This window comes from Colius striatus, chromosome 3, assembly GCF_028858725.1.
Source record: "Colius striatus isolate bColStr4 chromosome 3, bColStr4.1.hap1, whole genome shotgun sequence".
NCBI lineage: Eukaryota > Metazoa > Chordata > Aves > Coliiformes > Coliidae > Colius > Colius striatus.
In genome coordinates this window covers 2,271,429-2,292,271 of record NC_084761.1, presented here as the reverse complement: position 1 = coordinate 2,292,271, position 20,843 = coordinate 2,271,429, and the positions used below count along the sequence as shown (strand labels likewise).

General features: G+C 49.5%; 1 protein-coding gene across 2 annotated transcripts in view; it reads left to right on the top strand.

Annotated features, from left to right (window-relative positions):
* RAB40C (RAB40C, member RAS oncogene family) overlaps positions 1-20,843 on the top strand; it is a 37,961-nt gene that overhangs the window by 12,120 nt on the left and 4,998 nt on the right. For both annotated transcript variants that reach the window (XM_061993619.1, XM_061993620.1), the window contains exons 3-6: positions 8,659-8,719; positions 10,912-10,972; positions 19,284-19,361; positions 19,742-19,964. In XM_061993619.1, the coding sequence (XP_061849603.1) occupies positions 8,659-8,719; positions 10,912-10,972; positions 19,284-19,361; positions 19,742-19,964 (423 nt within the window). The remainder of the gene's footprint in view (positions 1-8,658; positions 8,720-10,911; positions 10,973-19,283; positions 19,362-19,741; positions 19,965-20,843) is intronic.

The window sequence follows — 20,843 nt, the reverse complement described above, 5'->3', positions numbered from 1 at the left end:
GGACTAACATGTTGAGTTGTTGCACGCTGCAATGCAAAACCTATTTGCTTTGAATGTGCATTCAACAGCTGGCAGCTCCTGGCCAGCTGTAATTTCCATACCCATCTGTCTGCTTTGACTAGAAATGAAATGACAACTCATTCTGTATCAACTTTTGCCCACAAGTGAACAATTCTGATATGAATCTTTAGCCCAGGCTGCCCTTTTACTTATGACACAAAACCCCCACCACCAAAACCCCCAAATAAAGCACTTTGAAGCACACTCATAGTGTCTCCTGGCTTCATGTTCTGCTTCTTGGAACAACTTGACTGCTGTAGGTTGACTTTTAATGATCATCTTGCCATAAACTCTTCTTAATTGAAAAGGTGACAGATGTGGGATGCAAAGAGAGGGAGCATGTGAGCGTGGTGTCTTCTCATGGAGCACAGTTGTGCCAGAAAATGAGTGCCAGGGAGTCAGTGCCCCTGTGGGTTGAGCAAAGAGTCTGTGGAGAAGCCAGTGAGTTTGTGTGGTGCTGGCTGTGTTGCAGGAACGTGCTGTGAAGCTGCTCTGGAGCAGCTCTGTCCCTCTTGGCCTGGCATTATGTGTAGCTCCTGGTGCTCCCCCAAAAGCAGACCCTGGAGAGGGAACAATGCTTGTAGACAACACTCTGCAGATGAGGGGTTGTTCCACTCTGAAATAACCTGATGGGAAGAGTTTTGAATCAGGTGCTGTTGCTCTACCACTGTCTTTGCTGTCCAAATTCCATCTGTCAGCCCCACAGCGAGTGTGGTTTGCTTAGTGGGGTGGTGCTGGTGGTCTGTGGGGTTTTGCCTTAGTTGTGGGGTGAGCTTTTTGCATGTCAAGGCTTGGAATGATGCTCTTGTTCAGGAGCTGGTCTGCTGTCATGGCACAGTGCAGACCTGGAGCTACTGCACTTACCTTTGGGCCTCAGTTATGGGACTTGTCACTTCCTCAACTTGATGGTGTTGAGGCTTGGTTGGTGGCTACTGCTTCTACCTCTTCTCTGCACTTGGTAGAGGTTTATTTTGGGGGAATCTGTGGCACACCAGCCCCTCAGGCCTTCAGCTGTCAGGTGTGGGGTGGTGTTGCCACCTTGTAGGAAACAATTCTTGCTTTTCATCATTAACTTACCCCTATGAAGACATTGGCCAGGCTCAGTTTGCCCAGCCAGGCTCAGTTTGCCCAGCCAGTGCCCTTGCTGGCTGCTCTCTCCACAGGTATAAAGGAGCTGGGCAGCTTTGCAGAGAGAGGGGCAAAGCTTTCCATTTTAAAACCCAACTGTGTCAGTTGTGGCTTAGAAAGATGTAGGTAACATCTGTGGCACCCAGGGACCTGGTAGAATAAACAGTGGTCTTTGGACAGCACTCAGTGATTGCTGGCAGTCGGGATGAGGCAATTTCTGCACTAATGGCTTTAGGCTGAACTCAGCAGAGCACAGAAAGGCTTCAGTTATGAAGTCTGTTGTGAAACTGTTGCCTCTGGTGTTCTTGCTGACATCCACAGGGTTGTTTGAACTGGTGATAAAGGTTTACAAGTACATTTACCCATCTCTGCACAGCCACAGCTCCGTGGTGAGTCCTCGCTGCTGAGAGGCTTCACCGGAGATTCCAGCTTAATGGTTTCATTTTGCACAAGAGAAGAAAAACACAATCCATTGACTCACTCTGAAGTGTTTCTTGGTGTTTGATGCCTGCTTTTGTGGCAGTGCAAGCAATCATTCAAGACCAACTGCTTCTGATCCTTCCTTGGGTATTAAATAGGGATTGCCACAACGCCTGGGTTACAAATCCATCACAGTTTGGCCATCAAGCCCACCACGCCAGTCAGGAGGTATCCTCAGTGCTGCCTCAGGACAAGTGCAACTGGCTTGATTCTCTTGATGGTGTTTGCCTGTTGTGTAATCATGGCATACCTTGAAATTGCTCAGTGATTTGTTTGCCAGCTGCTCACAGAGATTCACATCACTTTCTGCCGAGCATCCACTCGAATGTCACACAGCACAACCAGCCCTTCAGAGCAGGTTACTGGAGTTGGCTCTGAAACCTCAGCAAGCTCAAGATTTCACATGTATTCTCCTTTATTTGTTCACCCCAGCTCTGTGCTCTCCTCTTTTCCCAGCAGTCACTGGTCAGTGTGGCAATAAACCTGCAAACTTCTGTGATATCCCTTTAAGAAGTCCTAGACTACTTCTGCACTCAGCAGAGCTGATGAGCTGTAGGGAAACAGAAGAGGCTGGAGGTGCTTTGGGGCAAAACCCAGCATTTTGAGTGAGACAGCTGTGGTGTGGTGGCTTTGGCTCTAGTGATGATGGTCACAAGTGAAAGTGTGGCTTGTGAGCCAGAGTTAAAGGTTCCCAGTAGAGCAGAAGGCTTCTCCAGGGGTACTGACAGATTGGGTGCATCTCACTCATGGGTCTCCCTCTGAGGATGTTACTACAAGAGTTGCAGAATGGAGCCATTCTGGCTTAATGATGTCTGTGGATGAAATAGCAATCTGCTAAAAAGCACCATTAGTCAGATGGGTAACAAAAGTCACAGAGTTCTTTGGCTGGCAAAGCCCTTGGAGCTGCTGCAGTCCCAGCCCTCCCCTCACCCTGCCCAGCCCAGCACTGACCCACAGCCCTCAGCACCTCAGCTCCACACCTTTGGGATCCCTCCAGGGCTGGGCACTCCCCCAGCTCCCTGGGCAGCCTGGCACAGGGGCTGACACCCCTCTCAGGGAAACAGTTGTGCCTCAGCTCCAGCCTCAACCTCCCCTGGGGCAGCTGCAGCCCATTGCCTCTTGTCCTATCACTCATGACTGGGGAGAAGAGATCACTAGAGCCTCCTTTAAGATAGTTGCACAGAGTGCTCATGTCTCCCCTCAGCCTTCTCCAGGCTAAACTACCCCATTCCATCAACTGCTTTTCATCAGACTAGTTCTGCAGCCCCTTCCCCAGCTCTGGTACCTGTCTCTGGACACACTCCAGCACCTCAAAATCCATTTTTCTTGTGAGTGAAGGTTTGACCTTGCCTCTCCATCACTATACCCCTCAGATTTTGTCTATTGACCTTCTATATCACCTTGCAAATGAATTGGTTGAATCCATTTGGATTATAAGTAAATGAAGCCCAGTTTAATTTAATAACGAACTAAACAGCTGATGTGGCATTGTACAGCACATGTCCATGGGCTGGGAGAGCTCATGATAGTTTTAATTCAGTTCAAAAATGCCTTAGCTCTTGTGGGTGGACTAACAGAAAGTGAGGTGCTAGACTCTGAGCTCCCAGAGCAAGAAAACAACCATTCAGTAAAGAAATGAGATAGCAAAAGCATCTTTGGCCAATCCAGTTCATCCAATTACAAATGATGAGTCTCTCAGAAGGAAAGCAAACGTGTCTTCCAACTACAGGAGGGTTTCACTTGAGTGCATTGAGTTCTGCTTATTTATGTCTCCTTTGGGAAGTGATTTTTGAGCGTTGCCTGGAATGCCTTCTGCCCCAGATGTGTGAACAAATTCCATCCTTACAGCCATTGCACATACAAACTGGAGATGGTGCTGCCAGCCTGCTGCAAGCCCAGCCTTCAAGGAAGCCATCAGCAGGTTTTCCTGTAACCTTTCTTTCATGTGTGGGGGGAGTCCCTTCATCCACCTCGAGTCCATGTTGTACCTTTTTGAAACCTGTATAGTGGCTGTGAAGCTGTTGCTTGGGGATTGGATCATTAGAGCAGCTCTGGAGGAACAAGCACCTAAAATACAGTGTTGGCTTGAGCAGCACACTGAGAGCTGCAATTGCTCTCACCCCAGCACTAAGTGAGGAGCTCCTTGGAAGGCTAAAGGAGGAAAAGGCAGGTGCTGCTCTTACTGCTGAATGATTTTCATAGAATCAGGAGGTTAGTGCATTCACACAGTCCCAGCATGGAAGGGCCCTGCAGAGCTGCTGCAGCCCCAGTCCCTGCTCCAGCAGCTTCCCCTGGCTCAGGGGCACAGGAACGTGTCCAGCTGGGGTTGGAAACCTCCTGAGAAGGAGCCTCCACACCCTCCCTGGGCAGCCTGGGCCAGGGCTCCCTCCCCTCAGCACCAAACCAGCTTCTCCTCCTGTGCCAGGGGAACTGTTTGTGTCCCAGCTGATGTCCATCACCCCTTGTCCTGTCCCTGGGCACCACAGAACAGTGTCCCCCCATCCTGCTGACACCCACCCTTTAGGCACTTGTCAGTGTTGCTGAGGTGCCCCCTCAGCCTTCTCTCACATCTGCTTTGTTCCAGGGAGACAATCCTCCTCCTTCCCTGCCCAGGCAGCAGGGCAGAGTCATCTTGAGGGTCCACAACTGCAAAATGGTCCCCTTTTCTCTAAAACAAAGAGCTGTGCAAAGCCAAGAGGCTGCTGTGCTTACAGTAGGGAATATTTATGGAGCCTTGTTCACTTCGGCTGCTTAAAGCAATTTTCCTGAGATATGAATCTGTTTAAAGGGAGAACCCAAGTCTAGCACTGAATACCTTATCTCCCTTGTCTTCCTACCTTTTCCAGTGTGACTTCCAGTCCCCATGTACTTATTTGCCTGCTTTAGAGCAGAGGGACACCTCTCCCTGAGCTCTGCATTCCCAAGAGGAAGGGAGACTGGTGCAAAGTAGCATCAAGTGCTGGAGGAAAATTGCCATTTCTACTGGAAGGGTTTTACTTTGCCTGTTGACATCAGGTGTGATCTTTGGGCTGAAAGTTTTTGAGTTGGGATGGAGGAGGGGTTCAGGTTGTATTGGTACAAAGTGTGCTGTGCTCTACATGAGTGGAAGAGGTCAGAGCTCCCTGTAACACGTCCTGTGTGTTCCCATGGGAAAGTGAGCTGCTCTCTTAGCTCCTCCTTATAGACTGACAGGCAAAAGCAGTAAAGGTTTGGATTTCCCTGGATTCTTGCCCAGGAGCACGAAACCCAGCTCTGCAGAGGGGAATTGGGTGTCTGACATCAGGCTTGGTGACAGCAGATCAATTTGCCCTGTGCCAGGTTGGCTCACTGCTCGAGTAAGTGAAGTTGAGACGGCAGCAAGAGTCTAAAGCAAGGCTGGGAGAACAGCAGAGGAACCAGCCTGAAGGCTGGAGAGAACAGCCCAGACTTGTTTGCCAAGTCTCCTTTCATTTTGTTGCATCATGTTAGATATTGGTCAAGAAAGAGATGGCTTGATGCAAAATAAGCTTTGCAGGAGGCTGCTTTCTTTGCCCCCAGTGCTGTGTGCCCCAAGGGCCAGGCTGGGCTCTCTGTGCGTGGGGTTTGCAGCAACACATCCCTTCCAGGGGATCAAAGCACCTTCTGGCACACAATGCATGTCAGGTTTGAAATGAGTTCCACTTGGCTGTGAGCAGAGGTGATGCTGAGCTGGGGGGAAACCCTGGCAACTACAGAAATGAAATCTGCTAAACTTCCCTTTGCTTCTTAGTGGCTGAAATGAGAGCAGCCCTGCCATAGCACGGCCCTGCCATGCTCTGCCATGCTCTGTCAGCCTATGCCATGCTCTGCCAGCCACTGCCACAAAGCTCTGAGCTGCCAGCAGACTCTGAGCAGTGGTGGCAGACAGTGGCTGCTGGGGCTGTGACTCTCTGTCCCCTCCCATGACAAGGGGCAAGCCAAGGCTCAGCTTGAACTGTAGGCTGGGCCTCAGAAAGGGAGCTGGGCCATTCAACCCCCTTGTCAGTGGGGAATGAAGAGAGTGGTGAATTTTAGGGCAAGGAAACTGGATAAGAGGAGGCTGAGGGCAGCCAGCAGCACTCTCTGACACTCCCTGCCAGGAGGCTGCAGGGAGCTGGGGGTCGGGCTCTGCTCCCCAGGCAGCAATGACAGGACAAGAGGCAATGGGCTGCAGCTGCCCCAGGGGAGGCTGAGGCTGGAGCTGAGGCACAACTGTTTCCCTGAGAGGGGTATGAGCCCCTGTGCCAGGCTGCCCAGGGAGCTGGGGGAGTGCCCAGCCCTGGAGGGATCCCAAAGGCGTGGGGCTGAGGTGCTGAGGGCTGTGGGTCAGTGCTGGGCTGGGCAGGGTGAGGGGAGAGCTGGGACTGCAGTAGCTTCAAGTGCTTTGCCAACCAAAATGATCCTGAGTGTTGGGCTGCAGCTTGTGAAACTGGGATGAAGGCAGCACAGTAGCAGCTGTGAGGTAGCCAGTACCTCTGTTAGCTGCTGTGACAAGTCCCATGCTGTTAATGGCACGTGTGGTTCAGGTTTTCTAGCAGCAGTGAGCCACAGGCATCCTGCAGAGCTCCAGGAGAGCTGCCTCCTGCTCAGAGCACTGACCAGCTCAAAACCAACCCATTGTGTCCAAGCTTTAGAGGGAGTCCCTTTGAGCTGCACTGATGCACTGTTTATGGAAGAGGGCAGCTGGATGGCAGTTTGCTTCAAGACCTTTTGTAAATTAATTCCTAGTCTGAATTTGGGTATATGCAAGTTGAGAGGTGCATCACTTTCCTCCAGCCCATGTTACCAGCTGCTGCTGCTTAAATGCTGTCTCCAGTCAGGAATAAAACATCAGAACAGCTTTGCTTTTAACTGGAGTGTACATGAGTTCCTCAGGCTGATTCCGTGGCAGTGCCATGGGGATGTAATCCTCAGGAAGGCCTTTACTCTTCATCTCTAACATTCCTGATGCCAAAGAGAGAAGTTCTCCACAAAGCCATGATCTGCTCTGAGGGCAGGCAGCAAAATCAGTGGACTGGGAGTTGTCTGGAAACATGAAAAGATGGATTTAGTGCTTTCCTTTGTACATAAACAGCACTTGAAGGATGTGAAGGGTGTGAAGGACTTCTACTTTGTTTATTTTGCCTGAGCAGGAGCTCAGGAAGTTTTCCAGGGCTGTTTTCTGCTGGTTGCCCACTTTGGTCACAGCCATATTCTACCCAAAGCCCAGTGTTGCTCATGGTGTAGTATCACAGAATCTCAAGGGTTGGAAGGGAGCTGCAAAGCTCAGCCAGTGCAACCCCCTGCCAGAGCAGCAGCACCTAGAGCAGGGCACACAGGGACTCATCCAGCTGGGTTGGGATGTCTCCAGAGAAGGAGCCTCCACAGCCCATCTGGGCAGCCCCTGCCAGTGCTCCCTCACCTCAACAGGGAACAACTTTGTCCTTGTGTTGCTTTGGAACCTCTTGTTTCAGGTGGCCATGGAGGGAATAGTCAACACAGCAACACTTTAAATACCTGAGTCTTGTGTATTTGTGGCAGGGAACCCACGTTGACCATGCTGGAGGTGGAGGTTGGGCGATTTGGGACTGTGGAGCCTGTTGAAGGCATTTCTGGGTTCCTGTGTTTGGTGTTTCCATTAGGAGTGTTCTTATCTTGCCAGTCAAAAGCTGATAGCTGAGTGACTTGTTCCATCTCCACACTGGCATTTCTTGGATGCATGTGGCCTCTGTGCCCTGAAAACTGTCTTTGTTCCCCCTCCTTGGTGCTTTCATGCAACTGCTCCATCTGTGTGCTTGGGCTGCTGGCACCTAAGACACTGAAGACTTCCAGGGAACTCGTGAGGAATGGGGCAGTTCTTTGTGAGCAATTTGCAAGTGAAACAGGGCAGTGGGCTTAATTAGCAGAGGGCTTAATTAACCCCTTCCCTAATGGGCTGTGCAGGAGGATGATCCTGGTGCAGGAACTGGGAGGAAGATGTATGGATGCTCCCTCCCACTACTGCTCAACGTCCCTGGGGATGAGGGAGATTTATATCTGCCTGCAAATAAATACAGATCATTCACTTGTCTCTGGAGGAAGATCAAATGTAAACTGTCTCTTTTCTATGATAAAGCTCTGGAAATAGTTGGAATTTAAGATAATTATCTTTATTGCTTTTTATAGCACCCTGTGAAGGCTGAAATCGAATTTGTTTTGCACTAACAGGAAGCTCCTGGAGATGACTCAGAGAAATCCATTTGCTTTATTGACAAACTTGTCTGTTTGGTTATCAGGGCAGCATCCTTGTAAGAGGAAATGCAGGTCCTAACACACTGGTGGGGTTTGAATAGAGATTCAAAGTCTGATATCTGTTGGCAAGAGGGAGAAAATAAAAGTTGGTCTTATCAGAGTGAAGCGACTCTGCTTTATTAAAGATGCTTTCTGCTTTGGTGGGTGTGCAGTGCTGCTGCACGGTGCTTTGTTCAAGCAGCTTCAATGCTCTTGAAGCTTGTGAACTGTGTAACACATGCTGAGAGTTGCTCACAACAAGGAACATTCTCAGGACAGGCTTTCAGTGTCACCCACCTCCCAAAACATCCTGTGACTGTTCTGAGGTGGGAGCTGCTGGGGCTGCAGGCTGGTTTAGAAGAGATGCTTTCAAACTGTTTGACTTCTGGCTCAGTCCTCCAGAAGCCTGTAACTTCACATTGACACTTTGGATAATGCCACAGACCACTGAATGTCCTGCAGCTCGAGTCCTAAGAGGCTCTGCCCAACAGTGGAGAAGCTATCTAGAAGGTAACTATTTTTAGGGAAGGGGGACAGAGCTCCCCAAGAGCAGCCTTTGCCTTGAAGCAGAGGTCTGTTTGTATCAAGTCTCTGTAGCCCTCCACAAACACCAAATAGAGCAGGGGGAGAAAACATCACTTTCTGTAAAGGTGAAATGATGGATCTGGGTGGGCAGAGCCCATTTCTTGACTGTCTCTGAAGACCTGCACAGTGTTTCTTAGCTTTCTATTGGTTTCCTTGCAGGAATTGACTACAAGACCACTACTATCTTGTTGGATGGCAGAAGGGTCAAGCTGGAGCTCTGGTGAGTGTTTCTGAGCTGCTTTGGCTGTGAGCACAGGACTGGTGAGCAGGGGCTGTGGGATGCTGTGCAGAGCTGCAGGGAGGTTTGCTCACTCTTCTTACCAGTGAGTGACTTTAGCAAACCAGACCTCTTAATCCCTCTCCCAGGGGACTGGAACATCATTCTTATGAGGAAAGACTGTGGGACCTGGGGCTGTTCAGCCTGGAAAAGAGAAGGCTGAGCTCAGGGGCGCCTCAGCAACACAAGTACCTAAAGGGTGGGTGTCAGGAAGATGGAGCAGCAGGTTTTTCTGTTGTCTCCAGTGCCAGGACAAGGGGTGATGGACATCAGCTGGGACACAAACAGTTCCACAAGCACAAGGAGAAACTTGTCTAGTGTTGAGGTGAGGGAGCCCTGGCCCAGGCTGCCCTTAGTCCCTGCAGAAGCTGGATATTTCTCAATGACTTGAGTAAGGTGATTAAAACCAGAGCAGTGAAACAGACTTCAGAGTCAGTGTCAGAATATGGTAACTCCCTGGAAAGCAGGACTTACTGGAGTGACCAGACATTGGGATGGAAATTGGAGAAGGCTTTGTGGGTGGGGTGACCCCTGCCTTATCTGTCAGCACCTGAGGGAGAGCTGGAGTCCCTCTGGCTGAGCTTTGTCTGAGGTTTAACCTGTCAAAAAGCTGACACAGCAATCCTGCAGATGAAAGAAGAAGGATGAGGAGCCTGCCCCTATTCTGGGCTTCACCCAGATCTAGTAGGGAGTGACAGAGGTCTTAAACCACAAAGTTAAATAGTCCCTTTGCATCAAACAACAGGAATATTGGTGAGTTATTAAATAGGCAGGAGCACCATGTTCTCAGCCTCAGTATCTGTCTCTAGCAACTTACAGTGCTGTGATTTAATTATACCCCTGCTCTCTGAAGCTGAACATCCTCATTTCTCTTAGAAAAGAACAGGAGCAGCTGATTTATCTCTTCCAGCTTGTATGTTTATATATGCCACACATTCTCTTCTCTCTCTTGTAAGATGTCAACTTGAACATCTCAGCCCTAAGTGTGTAGTGACTGCTCCTGTCTTGAAACTCTCTTGTTTTGATGCTGTAATTCTTTGAGCTGCAGAACCAGCACAGGACCTGAAGAGCTGAGAGCTTTGCTTTGTGATGCCTCAGTGTAATCTTTTACCTCATGCAACCCAATATTTGATAGCTGAGGGAGGAGGTGTAAGCACAGATGGATGTCCAGGACCAATGATACGATCCTTGAAAGCTTTAGCTCTGAACTAGACTCTGTCCTAAACTTTAACTCTGTCCTGAACTTGAGGTCAGTGCCTTTTTCATACAGCTGGTGCAGTTTTTCCTACAGTTGCCTGAGGGATTCATCAGGCTTCTTGGTGGTCATTAATGTGTCTCTTACCCTGGCCTAGTGAATAGATGTGACAGACATCATAACATGACTGATTACCTTGATGCATTTGGGTATACACTGGTTAAATTGGTGTGCTGGGCTCTGGCTTACTGTCCCAGATGTTCCCAGAGGCACTGAGAGATGCTGGTGATGTAGTCAAACTTATTCATACCACATCAAGAGCTGGCAGTCAAGACACATGGTAGTGACTGAGTTACTGTCTCAGTGGACTAGAGACACTGTTCCTTCCTCCTGATCCTGAACTCTCTCTAGGATATGATCAGCCAGGTTTGTCACAGGTCTAGGGAAAGATACTTCCTTTAATTTTTGGTTAAAATGTGTTTGGAAACATAAGTGAAACCAGACAGTGCAAGACAGTGTCTCCTATCTTGAGTGGTTATGTTCTTTTTATGATAGATCAGCTGTTCTCCATGACCAGGAGAGCTCTGCAGTCTCACTCTGTCTTTGAACTCCCATGGCCTGTAGGGAACTAGAGATAAAATCCTTTGCCAAAGGGAAAAAGGGCTTTACATCCTCCTAGATCATAAGGTAGTGCTAAAGCTACATGTTTTAGTTTGTACCTGAAGCCTGATGGCAGTGAGGACCTCTGGAGTGTATCTGACTAATCAAAGGTGCTGGTGCACCCACTGATTCTTCCCCCAAAACACTGTGCAGAGCAGTTTGGGTGCTGTGCATCTTCTAAAGATCTCACAAGGTCAACACTGACATTTTCTTTCTTTCTTTGTGCAATTACAGGATTCAGTTCTCCAAATTTCACAGCTGTGACTGTTCTTTGTTGCAGGGACACATCAGGGCAAGGAAGATTTTGCACCATTTTCAGATCCTACTCTAGAGGAGCCCAGGTAAGTGCTGCTCTCAGTGCTTTGATGGGGCACACTGGGTTATCCTTTAGGCTGTACAAGTCTTTCAAGCCACAGTCAAGGACTCTGAAGAACACATCCAGCATGGAAGGGATGGGATGTATGTAAATGCCAAGAGGCTCTGCACATCCTCTTGCTGTCTGGTGTTCTGTTCATTGAAACAATGGGAGAAGGGAGGGTGAAACCTTCTCAGACTCTTAGAGAAAAGATCTGTTACAGACTATATTCAGTATTAGTTTCTAGAGAAGGGCTGGGAAGATGGGCTTAGAGAGGACAAGGCAATTCTAGCTCTAGGTCTGCCTTAGCTTTAGTATGGGAGCTTGTACTTTCTGAGGTTTGTCAGATCTGTTTAAAATCTGCCACTGGCTTTCCCAGTGGAGTTCTTCCAGACTGTGTTGCCTTCAAGTCAGTTGCAAAAAATAGGGTGGCTCCTGTTTGATGCAGGCTTGAAAGTAGAGCAGCTCAATTGGATCATCAAGTATGTTCCTTAAAACATGAGATGATGGAGTGTTACATTTTGAGCTCCTCTTTTGGGCCCTGCTCCAGATTAGCAGCTACAGTCTGAATGGCAGCAAAATCCTGTGGCCCTCTGAAAAGCTGCTGTTACTTACCAGAGCTTTCTCACTGTTAGACTGTCATCCTTTTAGAATCAGAGCACTATTATGATTGGAAAAGACTTCTTAAGATCAGCAAGTCCAAAAGTAACATGATAGAATCTCTCCAGGATAAAGTCTCCTGAAGCCAAATGAACTACTGTTATCTTTCCTTTTTCCAGCTTTGGAGAAAACTCCTTGTTTCTTAGACAGTAAGAAATGGAAGCTATATATCAGCCTCCTGACTGTGCCAGTATCCTGGCAGCCTCCCAGCCATTGGGAAACTTTGGCACTTTTATTGAAGCTCTTGCCACTGTTGCTCTTGGCTTTTTGCTCCCTGGTTGCTGTAGGACCTTTGCTCTGCTCACTGGCAAAATCCATCCTGCTCTCTGAGACTTCCTGCAAGTTCACTCCTGCTGTTACCACAGGAGCACTTCACCTGGGATGGGCTGTTGAGATTTCCCCCAGTGTCTCCTTCTTGTTTATGCACATCTCTGGTGGTGTGGAGGCTTGGAGGCGGCTCCTTTGAAGCAGAGGCCAATTTCCTGGTGCTTGCAGAAGTGCAAGGCGAGCAGTGTTGGAGCCTGCCTTCTGCAGTGGGAGAGGGTGGGATCTCCCATTCACATGCTCAGTCCCTTGTGTGAGTTGAAGTTTCTCTCTGCCTTTACTACATTTCACAAAAGTCTAGAGCTCCAATCCTAATACAACCTGTGGGCTGGAGACTGTGTCACTTCCCTCACCAGTCAGAAATGAACAGAGTCAGTGTGGTTTTCTGATGGCCACGTAGCTCTGGTCAGTCTTTTTCTGAGACTTATGTCAGATGCCCAGATCAAACTGAGAGTAAAATGTGGCAGACTTCCTGACTAGTGCAGCCAGAAATATCATCTGGGAACTTTTACCCCTGTCTGCAGCATGACCTGCTTTTCCTAACTGCCCTAGAGATGACTTTCCTCACTTAATATAGACTTGGAGCTCCTTGGTGCTGTGTCTCCACAGGACTGGACCCACGTGCAGAACTCGTAGCTGCTGCTGCCATACAGTGAACTGAGGCAGACAGGGAAGGTGAAATCAGTGATGGGAGTACTTGAACTGGATGGAGAGACAGGTTTCTGCCTGGGAACTGCAGTGGCACTTGCAGGGTGCATCCTTTGGGTTCCTGCAGCCTGTTCTCACTGGACACCACACTTGACTTTTGGTGCCATAAGATGTCATTTATCTGACTGACCTTAAGCTTCAAATGCATTGCTTCTGTCTTCCTCAAAATGAAGTTCTTTGCCACCTTTGCTGTGGAGGGAACATCTTGCCCTTCTGTATTTAGCAGACTTGCTTTAGGAGCTCTCAGCTGGACATCTGCAGGGCTCACCTCACTCATCTTGTCTGCTCGCTCCTGCCGAGGAGGCTGTGTGAGACGTTTGCAATAACCCTCACCAGCCAGGTAGACACATTTTTAATGAGAATGCTTTCTTGCTGGATGCTGGGCTGTGGAGCTTACTTGTGCAGCAAGGTGGAGCTTGCACCTTTTCCTCAAAGCCTGCATTCTCCTTGTGCAACAGCTGCCTTTTCCAAAGCACTGTTGTGATGCCTTAATCCTGATCTACCAAAACAGTCAACCCTTACCCTTAAAAATACCCAAAGCAGCCCAGTAGGAGGAGGGGTAGTTCCCAAGTGAAGTATCCCTCTGAAAGCATTTGTGAGTTGAGCTCAGTGAAAAGAGTTAGTCTTCAAGAGGCTCTTGAAGACCAATGCCTAGACTCCTTGTACAGTCTTCTCCAGATGGCTTGGAGTGAAATTGAGGTTGGTTTCAGCATCAAGGGATTGGCTCTAGTGTGGAACTGTGGCAATAGTCCTGTATTAGCAGGAATACAGATATTGTGTCTCTCAAATGACTCACCACACCCTTAAATGGAAGAGAAAGTATCTTTAATTTAAACTCCTAATGGTTAACCAAAGCAAGAAGACAGTTTGAGTAACAAATGCCTGTGTGACTGCAAGAGTGGACTTCAGCACCTCCAGTTCTTTTTAGTATGCAGAAACTAACTTCTTCTGGCATAGCATTAGCACAAAGACAACTGAACCCAGTGTGGGCTGGAGGGAAAAGAGGTTCAATGTTCCTGAGTTCTCTTTTCTAATTCAGCATGTATTGAATGCTTGGTGCTGTACTGACTGTGTTTCAGCTGTCTGCTTTCCTCTCTGCTGTCTTGGTGTCATCAGACTTCAAGGCTTTTGCTGTAGGAAGCCCCATGCCAAGGCAGTTGGAGACAAGAGAAACAGCTTTATTGCTTTTTAACCTAACAGGCCAAAAACTCAGGAAGGATAACTACAGTAGGGAAGAGAGAGGCCAGGGTGGGAAAAGCTCTGTTTAAAGTGCAGGATGATATTTGTACAAGAACAGCTTTGTATAAACTGGCCACAAGCACCTTCACACTGCAAATGAGCAGAAGGTTTTTTGCTGAGTAGAGGGCTTGAGACTCTCTTTCCAGAGAGGACTTGGACAGGTTAGCTGTGAGAGCAGGAGGCTGGCCTCAGCACCAGGCAGCCTGCTCAGGGGTGAATGAGAAGAGGGTGATTCTGAGTAGCCAGTACTTGAGAGTACTTGATATGAAAAGTGGCTTCAAGGAAGGGACACACAGCTGGCTTTCCCACACACACCTTCTGTTTCTCAGGTGTCATGACAGGAATTTCATTTGCTGAACTAAACCCTGGAGGGGTTACAAAGTAGAAAAACAGTCTCCAAATAGAGAGCAAACCTTCTTGGGAGCTTTCCTTTCCCCTTCCCCTGACTGATCTCATTTCATTAGAGGTACAGTGAGCTCTTTGGCTCAAGGTAGATGTTTGGGGACAGGTTGTGCTGGGATAGCAGAGCACTGACCTGCAGGCAGTGGTGGGGGAGGGAGAGTGTGCAGGCCACATAACAGTGACTGCAGGGCCAGGGGAGGGTAGAGATGGACACCCAGCAGTGTTGCAGCCTGCAGAACAACCTCAGGGAGTCTGGAGCTTGCTGTGTTGCAGAAGGACTTTAATATTAATTGTTGCAGTGCAGCGTATGGTGAAAGGTATTCAGTGATGCTCTTTCCTTTTGCTCTTGGACTGCTGCTCTTTGGCTTTTTCTGCTTGGTTATAAGGTCTCAATCATGCTGACAGCACAGCTGGCAGGCTCATCTCAACCCCTGCCTGCAGCTGTGGCTCTTCTGGCTGCTGTGAGCGAATGCAAGCCATTCCAAGAGTCAGCACAGAGGGGAGAAAGAGGCTTGTGCTGGTGCTTTCTGATCTAGCAAGGAAGAAGCAGTGCCAGTATCATTCCCCACACCCTCCTGTGCCAGTGACTTTAAACTGTTTCTGTGGCTTGCCAGCTCTTTCCAGACAGTGTGATACAGAAAGTCCTTCATTAATAGTTCCAGACCATCTAGAGGAATGGCAGGAAAATGCTCCCATCTTCCAGCAGTGCTGCAGCCCTAACAGAGTAATGAATACTGTTGAGTTCTGCTTAGGCAGGTGATTTGAGCAGCTGCTGCTTATCCTGTTCAAGGCTGCTTAGTATGCAGAAAGGTGGTGGCTTTTGTGGCAGCTCAGCAGACTCTGAGGTGTAGGCTCTGCTCTGCCTTTTTGGCTTGCTTGCTTGCTGCAAATCACCTGCCTCAGGTTATTTAGATAGGGCTGTCCAGCTGCTGGGGGAGTCCAGCCTGCCTGCCTGTCTGAAGTTCAGGGATAAATAAACCCCTGCAATGTGTTCTGGTGTTGAGAAAGGGTTTGGCAGGAGGATGCAGTTACCCATGAGCCAAGGTCTGAGGTGCCAGCTGGAAAGCCACGACCAAGTGTAGCTCTGAAAGAGCAGGAGAGACAAAGTGTTCTGGTTGCTGTCAGTGCTGAAGCTTTTGTTTATGATTTACTTCATCCTGTGGGCCAGAGAAATCCAGTCTGGGGGGGTTCTTCCAGACTTCTTAGCAACAGGTTTTTTCATTGGTGAGGAATAGCAGCAAGTGACCCTTTCCTGGCCACCCTGTTCTGCACTGGGCTCAGGTCTTTGGCAGTCATTGCAAGCACTTGCTTCCTCCCAGCAGCATTCTCTTGTGCTTGTGTCAGTGGCTGAAGATCCAGCTCCTAAAGCATCTGAGAAGCCTTTTGGAGAAGTCTGCTTTGCACTGATGGCTCAACATGCTGCTTCTCTCTCACCTTTAAAAGCTCATTGCTTTTAGGCCTGGAGTAAACCTGCAGCAAGCAGACAGAGGTGATGCTTCTTTCCCCTCCCCCTAACTCTTGATTGTATGGACAGATCCTTGTGTAAATCCCTGCTGAAAACAGGAATGGGATTTGTCTCAGTGTCCATGTGTGCTGCTGGATACAGTAAGAGATGGTCTCTCTGTGTTCTTCACTACACCACATACTCCTGTGGAAATACCTGTCACTGATACTCTTTAAGTTGTGCCAATCCCAGTAGGGTGGAACAAAAACAGAGTGGAAATGGACTTGGAAAATCAGCTGTGAAAAGACCTGAGACAAGTCTGGGGATGAGTCCAGGCATCTTCCACTTCACACAGAGGCAGGTTGAGGAGAAAAAGAAAGACTGTGTGAGGATTGGTGAGGAGTCCAGTACCCTTGATCAGAGGATGGGAAGCTTTTCACTTGGCTTTGGGAAACTAAAACCTGAGAGCTACAGAGATGTTACACTGCTGACAGCCATCCAGGCACTTAGAGAACAACTTAGGAGTTGTACAGATGAGAAGCTGTTCATTAGTTGAGTAAAATCCTGTGCACATTGTCCCAAAGGAGACTTGGAAAAACAAAGAGAAACCAAGAAAGAAAGAAAGGACAGATCTTACTTGGAACTGTCTGCAGAGATGGAGCCAGCTCCCTGCCTGCCTGCACGTCTCTGGGCTGTTCTCTCCAAGGGAGAATGAAAAGGGTGATGATGAAGTGCATTTGGGATGTGTGCTCTAGAAATGTGGGATCTGGAGCATGCCAGCACTACTTGGAAGAAGTATGAAGTTATCTGGCAGCACTATGAGCTGGCCAGAGGTTTTTAAGGCTGTGCCCTCCACCTTCTGCTGAGTTACAGTAAAGCTGGTCTTAATACTCATGCTGGTGAGGACGAGGCTTTAAACAACTTGGCCTTGGGGCCTTTGGGAAGCTCTCTGTGACAATCTTGACTCCCAAGTGTACAGGAATGGAGCTGTGTTACGACTTGGAGGCTAAGCTGGCAGACAGTATACTGTCCCATGCATTTATAAGCCATGGTCTTGACCTTCCACCCTGCTCCTGAGAACCTGGACCTGCATTTTTTGCTGATGTTGTATCCTTCTTCCTATTTAAAGAAGATCCAGGCTGCAGCTGCCAGCAAGCTTAAAAACTCCCCTCCTAGAGCATATTTCTAGCAGCAGCAGTCTTTCACAAGCCAGGTGTTAGCTCTGTTTCTCTTGGCTGGAGACCTTTTCTCCAGAAATAGCAGAAGTCCAGACTTTTCACTTGGTCGTTTCCTGACTCTCCTTCACTCACACGTGTGCCCTTGGAAGCCAGAAGTCACAACACAGATGAAGAAAAGTTAAAAGAAAGCTCAGACTCTCTTTTTTTTCCCCCAAATGTGATGTATCCAGGTAGTAGGTGTTTCTTGGTTGGCTTCTTGCAAAGCAGTACCTTTGGTTTAATGGAATATTTTAACTAAGGACAAATAATTGCTTTAGTCTTATGGGGTTTCTTTTCCTTACCTAAACCTTGGAGAAACTGATTGTCTCCTCCAAATCAAAAGCAACCTCCAACCTGGAGTTGACTGGTCTAGAAATGACACTGGAAAAAAGTCTAGGCCTGAGCTCCAGGCTTCCCTTGAATGAAACTAAGGATGGATCCCAAAAACTCATTGTCAGGTCCCTGGGGGACAACATCAACCCCAAGCTTTGAAAGGCTCATTCTTCATAAGAGTGGTGGGGGTTGAAAGGGACCTCTAGAGCTCCTGCAGCCCAACCCCCTGCTAAAGCAGGGTCCCCTCAATCAGGGATGCTTCATGTTGGGCTATCAAACATAAGAAGCAACCCACCACAAGTCACCCACCACACAGAGAGAGAAATGCTGCATTTCCGAGCAGGGGAACACTTCAAATGCCATCTCAAGACACAGCTTTCATTATAAGGGTTCAAGTGCCTTGTGGCTTAGGTGCCCTGGTGTTTCTTGTTTCCCTGTGCTCCAGATCTCTTTACTCAATGAGTAAAGGAGCAACTCTGCTGGTATGTGAAGGGTGCTTGATGGTCTCTGGCTTGTGCCAGGGCAGATGCCAGGCAGTTTGTCAGCTCACTCCTTCACTATGCTGTATCTCAGCCTCTCCTAGGCTTAAGACCTCTTAGGGACTTGCCAAAGGGATGGCTTTTCCTGGAGGATGCTTCCAATTCAGAGAAGACTGGTTCTGCTGAGCTTGCTGCTCAGAGCTGTGTTACCCTGGAGTCTGGCTAGGGCTGGTTTGTTTTGCCCTTAGCTTATCCTCACTGCTGCTGGATCCTTTCCATCCATCTCTGCCTCCTCTGCAGTGCAACATCATCTGTTCCTCCATAGATCCCATTTCAGGGCATCTTCAACTGCCACTCTGCAAAGTAATCTTCAAGTGCCCCTTGTCACTTGAAATGTCCTTGATTGCAGAGAAGAGAGTGACAAGAAGTCAGAAGAATAAGGGGAGAGCTGCAGAAAGGCTGCTGCTGGAGGCAGTTCTCTAAGTGCTCCGTGTGCCCAGCTGGTACTGAGAGGCAGCTCCTGACGTGGTGACTCGTGTGCCTGCAGGGCCATGCATAGCCTGTTTCCCTCCTCTCTGCCCTCAGAAACACCTTGATTTAACAAAAGCTCACTTGTGGGGGGAGTTGCTGTGGGCCTGAGTGGTGGCCAGAGTAGTCTGGTTATAGTCCTGAGTCCTGCTAGCCAGGCTCAGGATAAGGGTGGTGAGACTCTCTGAGGTGCTGCTCTGTGTCTCACAGCTGCAGGCACCAACCCCCCTGCTTTGAGCTGTGCCTGGCCTGGTTGCCAGCAGCACTGTGCTGACAGGGAAGTGGGTTGTGGATGTGAGTGCTGATCAAGGAAGTTTGATGTGACAGACCTGAGGGTGATGTAGTTACCTCTGTCTTTCCAAAAGCAAGGGCCAGGGGGCCTACAGCAAGGCCTGTGATCTGCCCCTCTGGGTTTTACCAGCATCACTGTACTGTGTCTGTTCTGTGTCAAAGCCCAGCAGGGATGGTGGCATCTCAGTCCTGCAGAGACACTGTGTGCCTGTTGGCATCACTCAGGTTATTTCCATGCAAAAAGATGATGGAATGAGACGGATTCTGGAGAGGGAAAACGTGCCGTGTGACTTTTGTCATGTTCTGCCACCATCCTGCCCCTGAACAGAGCTGTCCTGCCTCCATGGGTTTGTATCAGATGGGTGACACGAGGAAGGTGTGTTTTGTACCCTCACACACACACAGCCACCAAGGCCCTTCCTCCTCCTTTGTAGAGGCTGGTGATCATTTGGGGGACGTTCAAGCCCAAACAGAAGCCAAACCTTCCCTAATAGTCTGGGACTGAGTTAGTACAGACCCGTTGTCTCAATTTATGCCTGAACAAGCACACAAACAGTGCAGCTGGAGCAGTGTTCTGTCCCTTAGCTGTCTGGTTTCTGCACAGGAGGTGCATTTCCCTTCCCTTTTGACATCTGTGAAACTTGCTGACTGCTCCCCATTTTCTTCCCCCAGGGAATTCTCTTGGTGTATGACATCACGAATCGCTGGTCCTTCGATGGCATAGACAGGTGGATAAAGGAAATAGATGAGGTAAGTTGAATGGAAGAACAGATACAGTGCTCTCCAGCAAAAACATGGGGAGGTGCCACCTCTGAGGTGGAGGCAAGAATGGCTCTGCCATGGAGAGGACACAGTGGAAGCAAAGCGAGGGGATGAGTGTCTGCCCTGCACCTCTGTGGAAATCTGGAGTAAGCAGGAAAGGCTTTGGGAGTGGCCAGGAAAAAAGGGAAGGTTCACCCTAAAATGGACTGTGGATGGCTTTAACCAACCTTCCTCATCACACAGCAGTGGTGCTGGCAGCCCTTCTTGCTCACACAGCAGTTGCTGTTTCTCTCCTACCTGTAGGCTGCCCACCCTGAGGGCAAGCCCTGATTTCTCCCCTTCTTCCCTCTTTTACCTTCTCCCTCAAGCACGCCCCAGGGGTGCCTCGGATCCTGGTGGGAAACAGGCTCCACCTGGCCTTCAAGAGGCAGGTGCCCACGGAGCAGGCCCGGGCCTACGCCGAGAAGAACTGCATGACGTTCTTTGAGGTGAGCCCCCTGTGCAACTTCAACGTCATCGAGTCCTTCACAGAGCTGTCCCGCATCGTCCTCATGAGGCACGGCATGGAGAAGATCTGGAGACCCAACAGAGGTCAGCACATGGCGGGGGAAAGGTGGGAAATGGAGGGGTGGGACTGTCTGCAAAGGGCGGGGGTGTGTGTGTGTGTTAGTAACTGTGGCATCTGAAAGAGGGTATCTTCTCAAGGGTGGTTCTGCTGCCCCTCTGCTCTGCTCTGCTGAGGCCTCAGCTGGAGTCCTGGGGCCAGTTCTGGGCTCCCCAGCTCCAGAGAGACAGGGAACTGCTGCAGAGCGGCCAGTGCAGGGACACCAAGGTGCTGAGGGGATGGAACATGTGTGTGAGGAGGAAAGGCTGCAGCCCTGGGGCTGTTCAGCCTGGAGAAGAGAAGCCTGAGCTCAGGGGCACCTCAGCAGTGCTGCTCAGTCCCTAAAGGGTGGGTGTCAGCAGGATGGGGGGGACACTTTGTTCTGTGGTGCCCAGGGCCAGGACAAGGGGTAATGGACATCAGCTGGGACACAAACAGTTCCCCTGGCACAGGAGGAGAAGCTGGTTTGGTGCTGAGGGGAGGGAGCCCTGGCCCAGGCTGCCCAGGGAGGGTGTGGAGGCTCCTTCTCAGGAGGTTTCCAACCCCAGCTGGACACGTTCCTGTGCCCCTGAGCCAGGGGAAGCTGCTGGAGCAGGGGCTGGGGCTGGGGCAGCTCTGCAGGACCCTCCCAGCCCCCGCCATGCTGGGATTGTGTGAAAGCACCTGGCAAAGAGAAATGCCTCAGGTCAGACAAGCTGAAGCTGAGCCTCAAGAAGCTGCCTGTGCTAGTGCAGGAACCCGCCAGTGAGGGATGGGCAGCTCCAGAAGGCAGTTTAGCATGTCTGGGATCTGAATTGCTCCAGGACATCCTACACCTCTCCACTTACTCTGTATGAAGCTGAGGGCAATTAAGCTCACAACTTGGA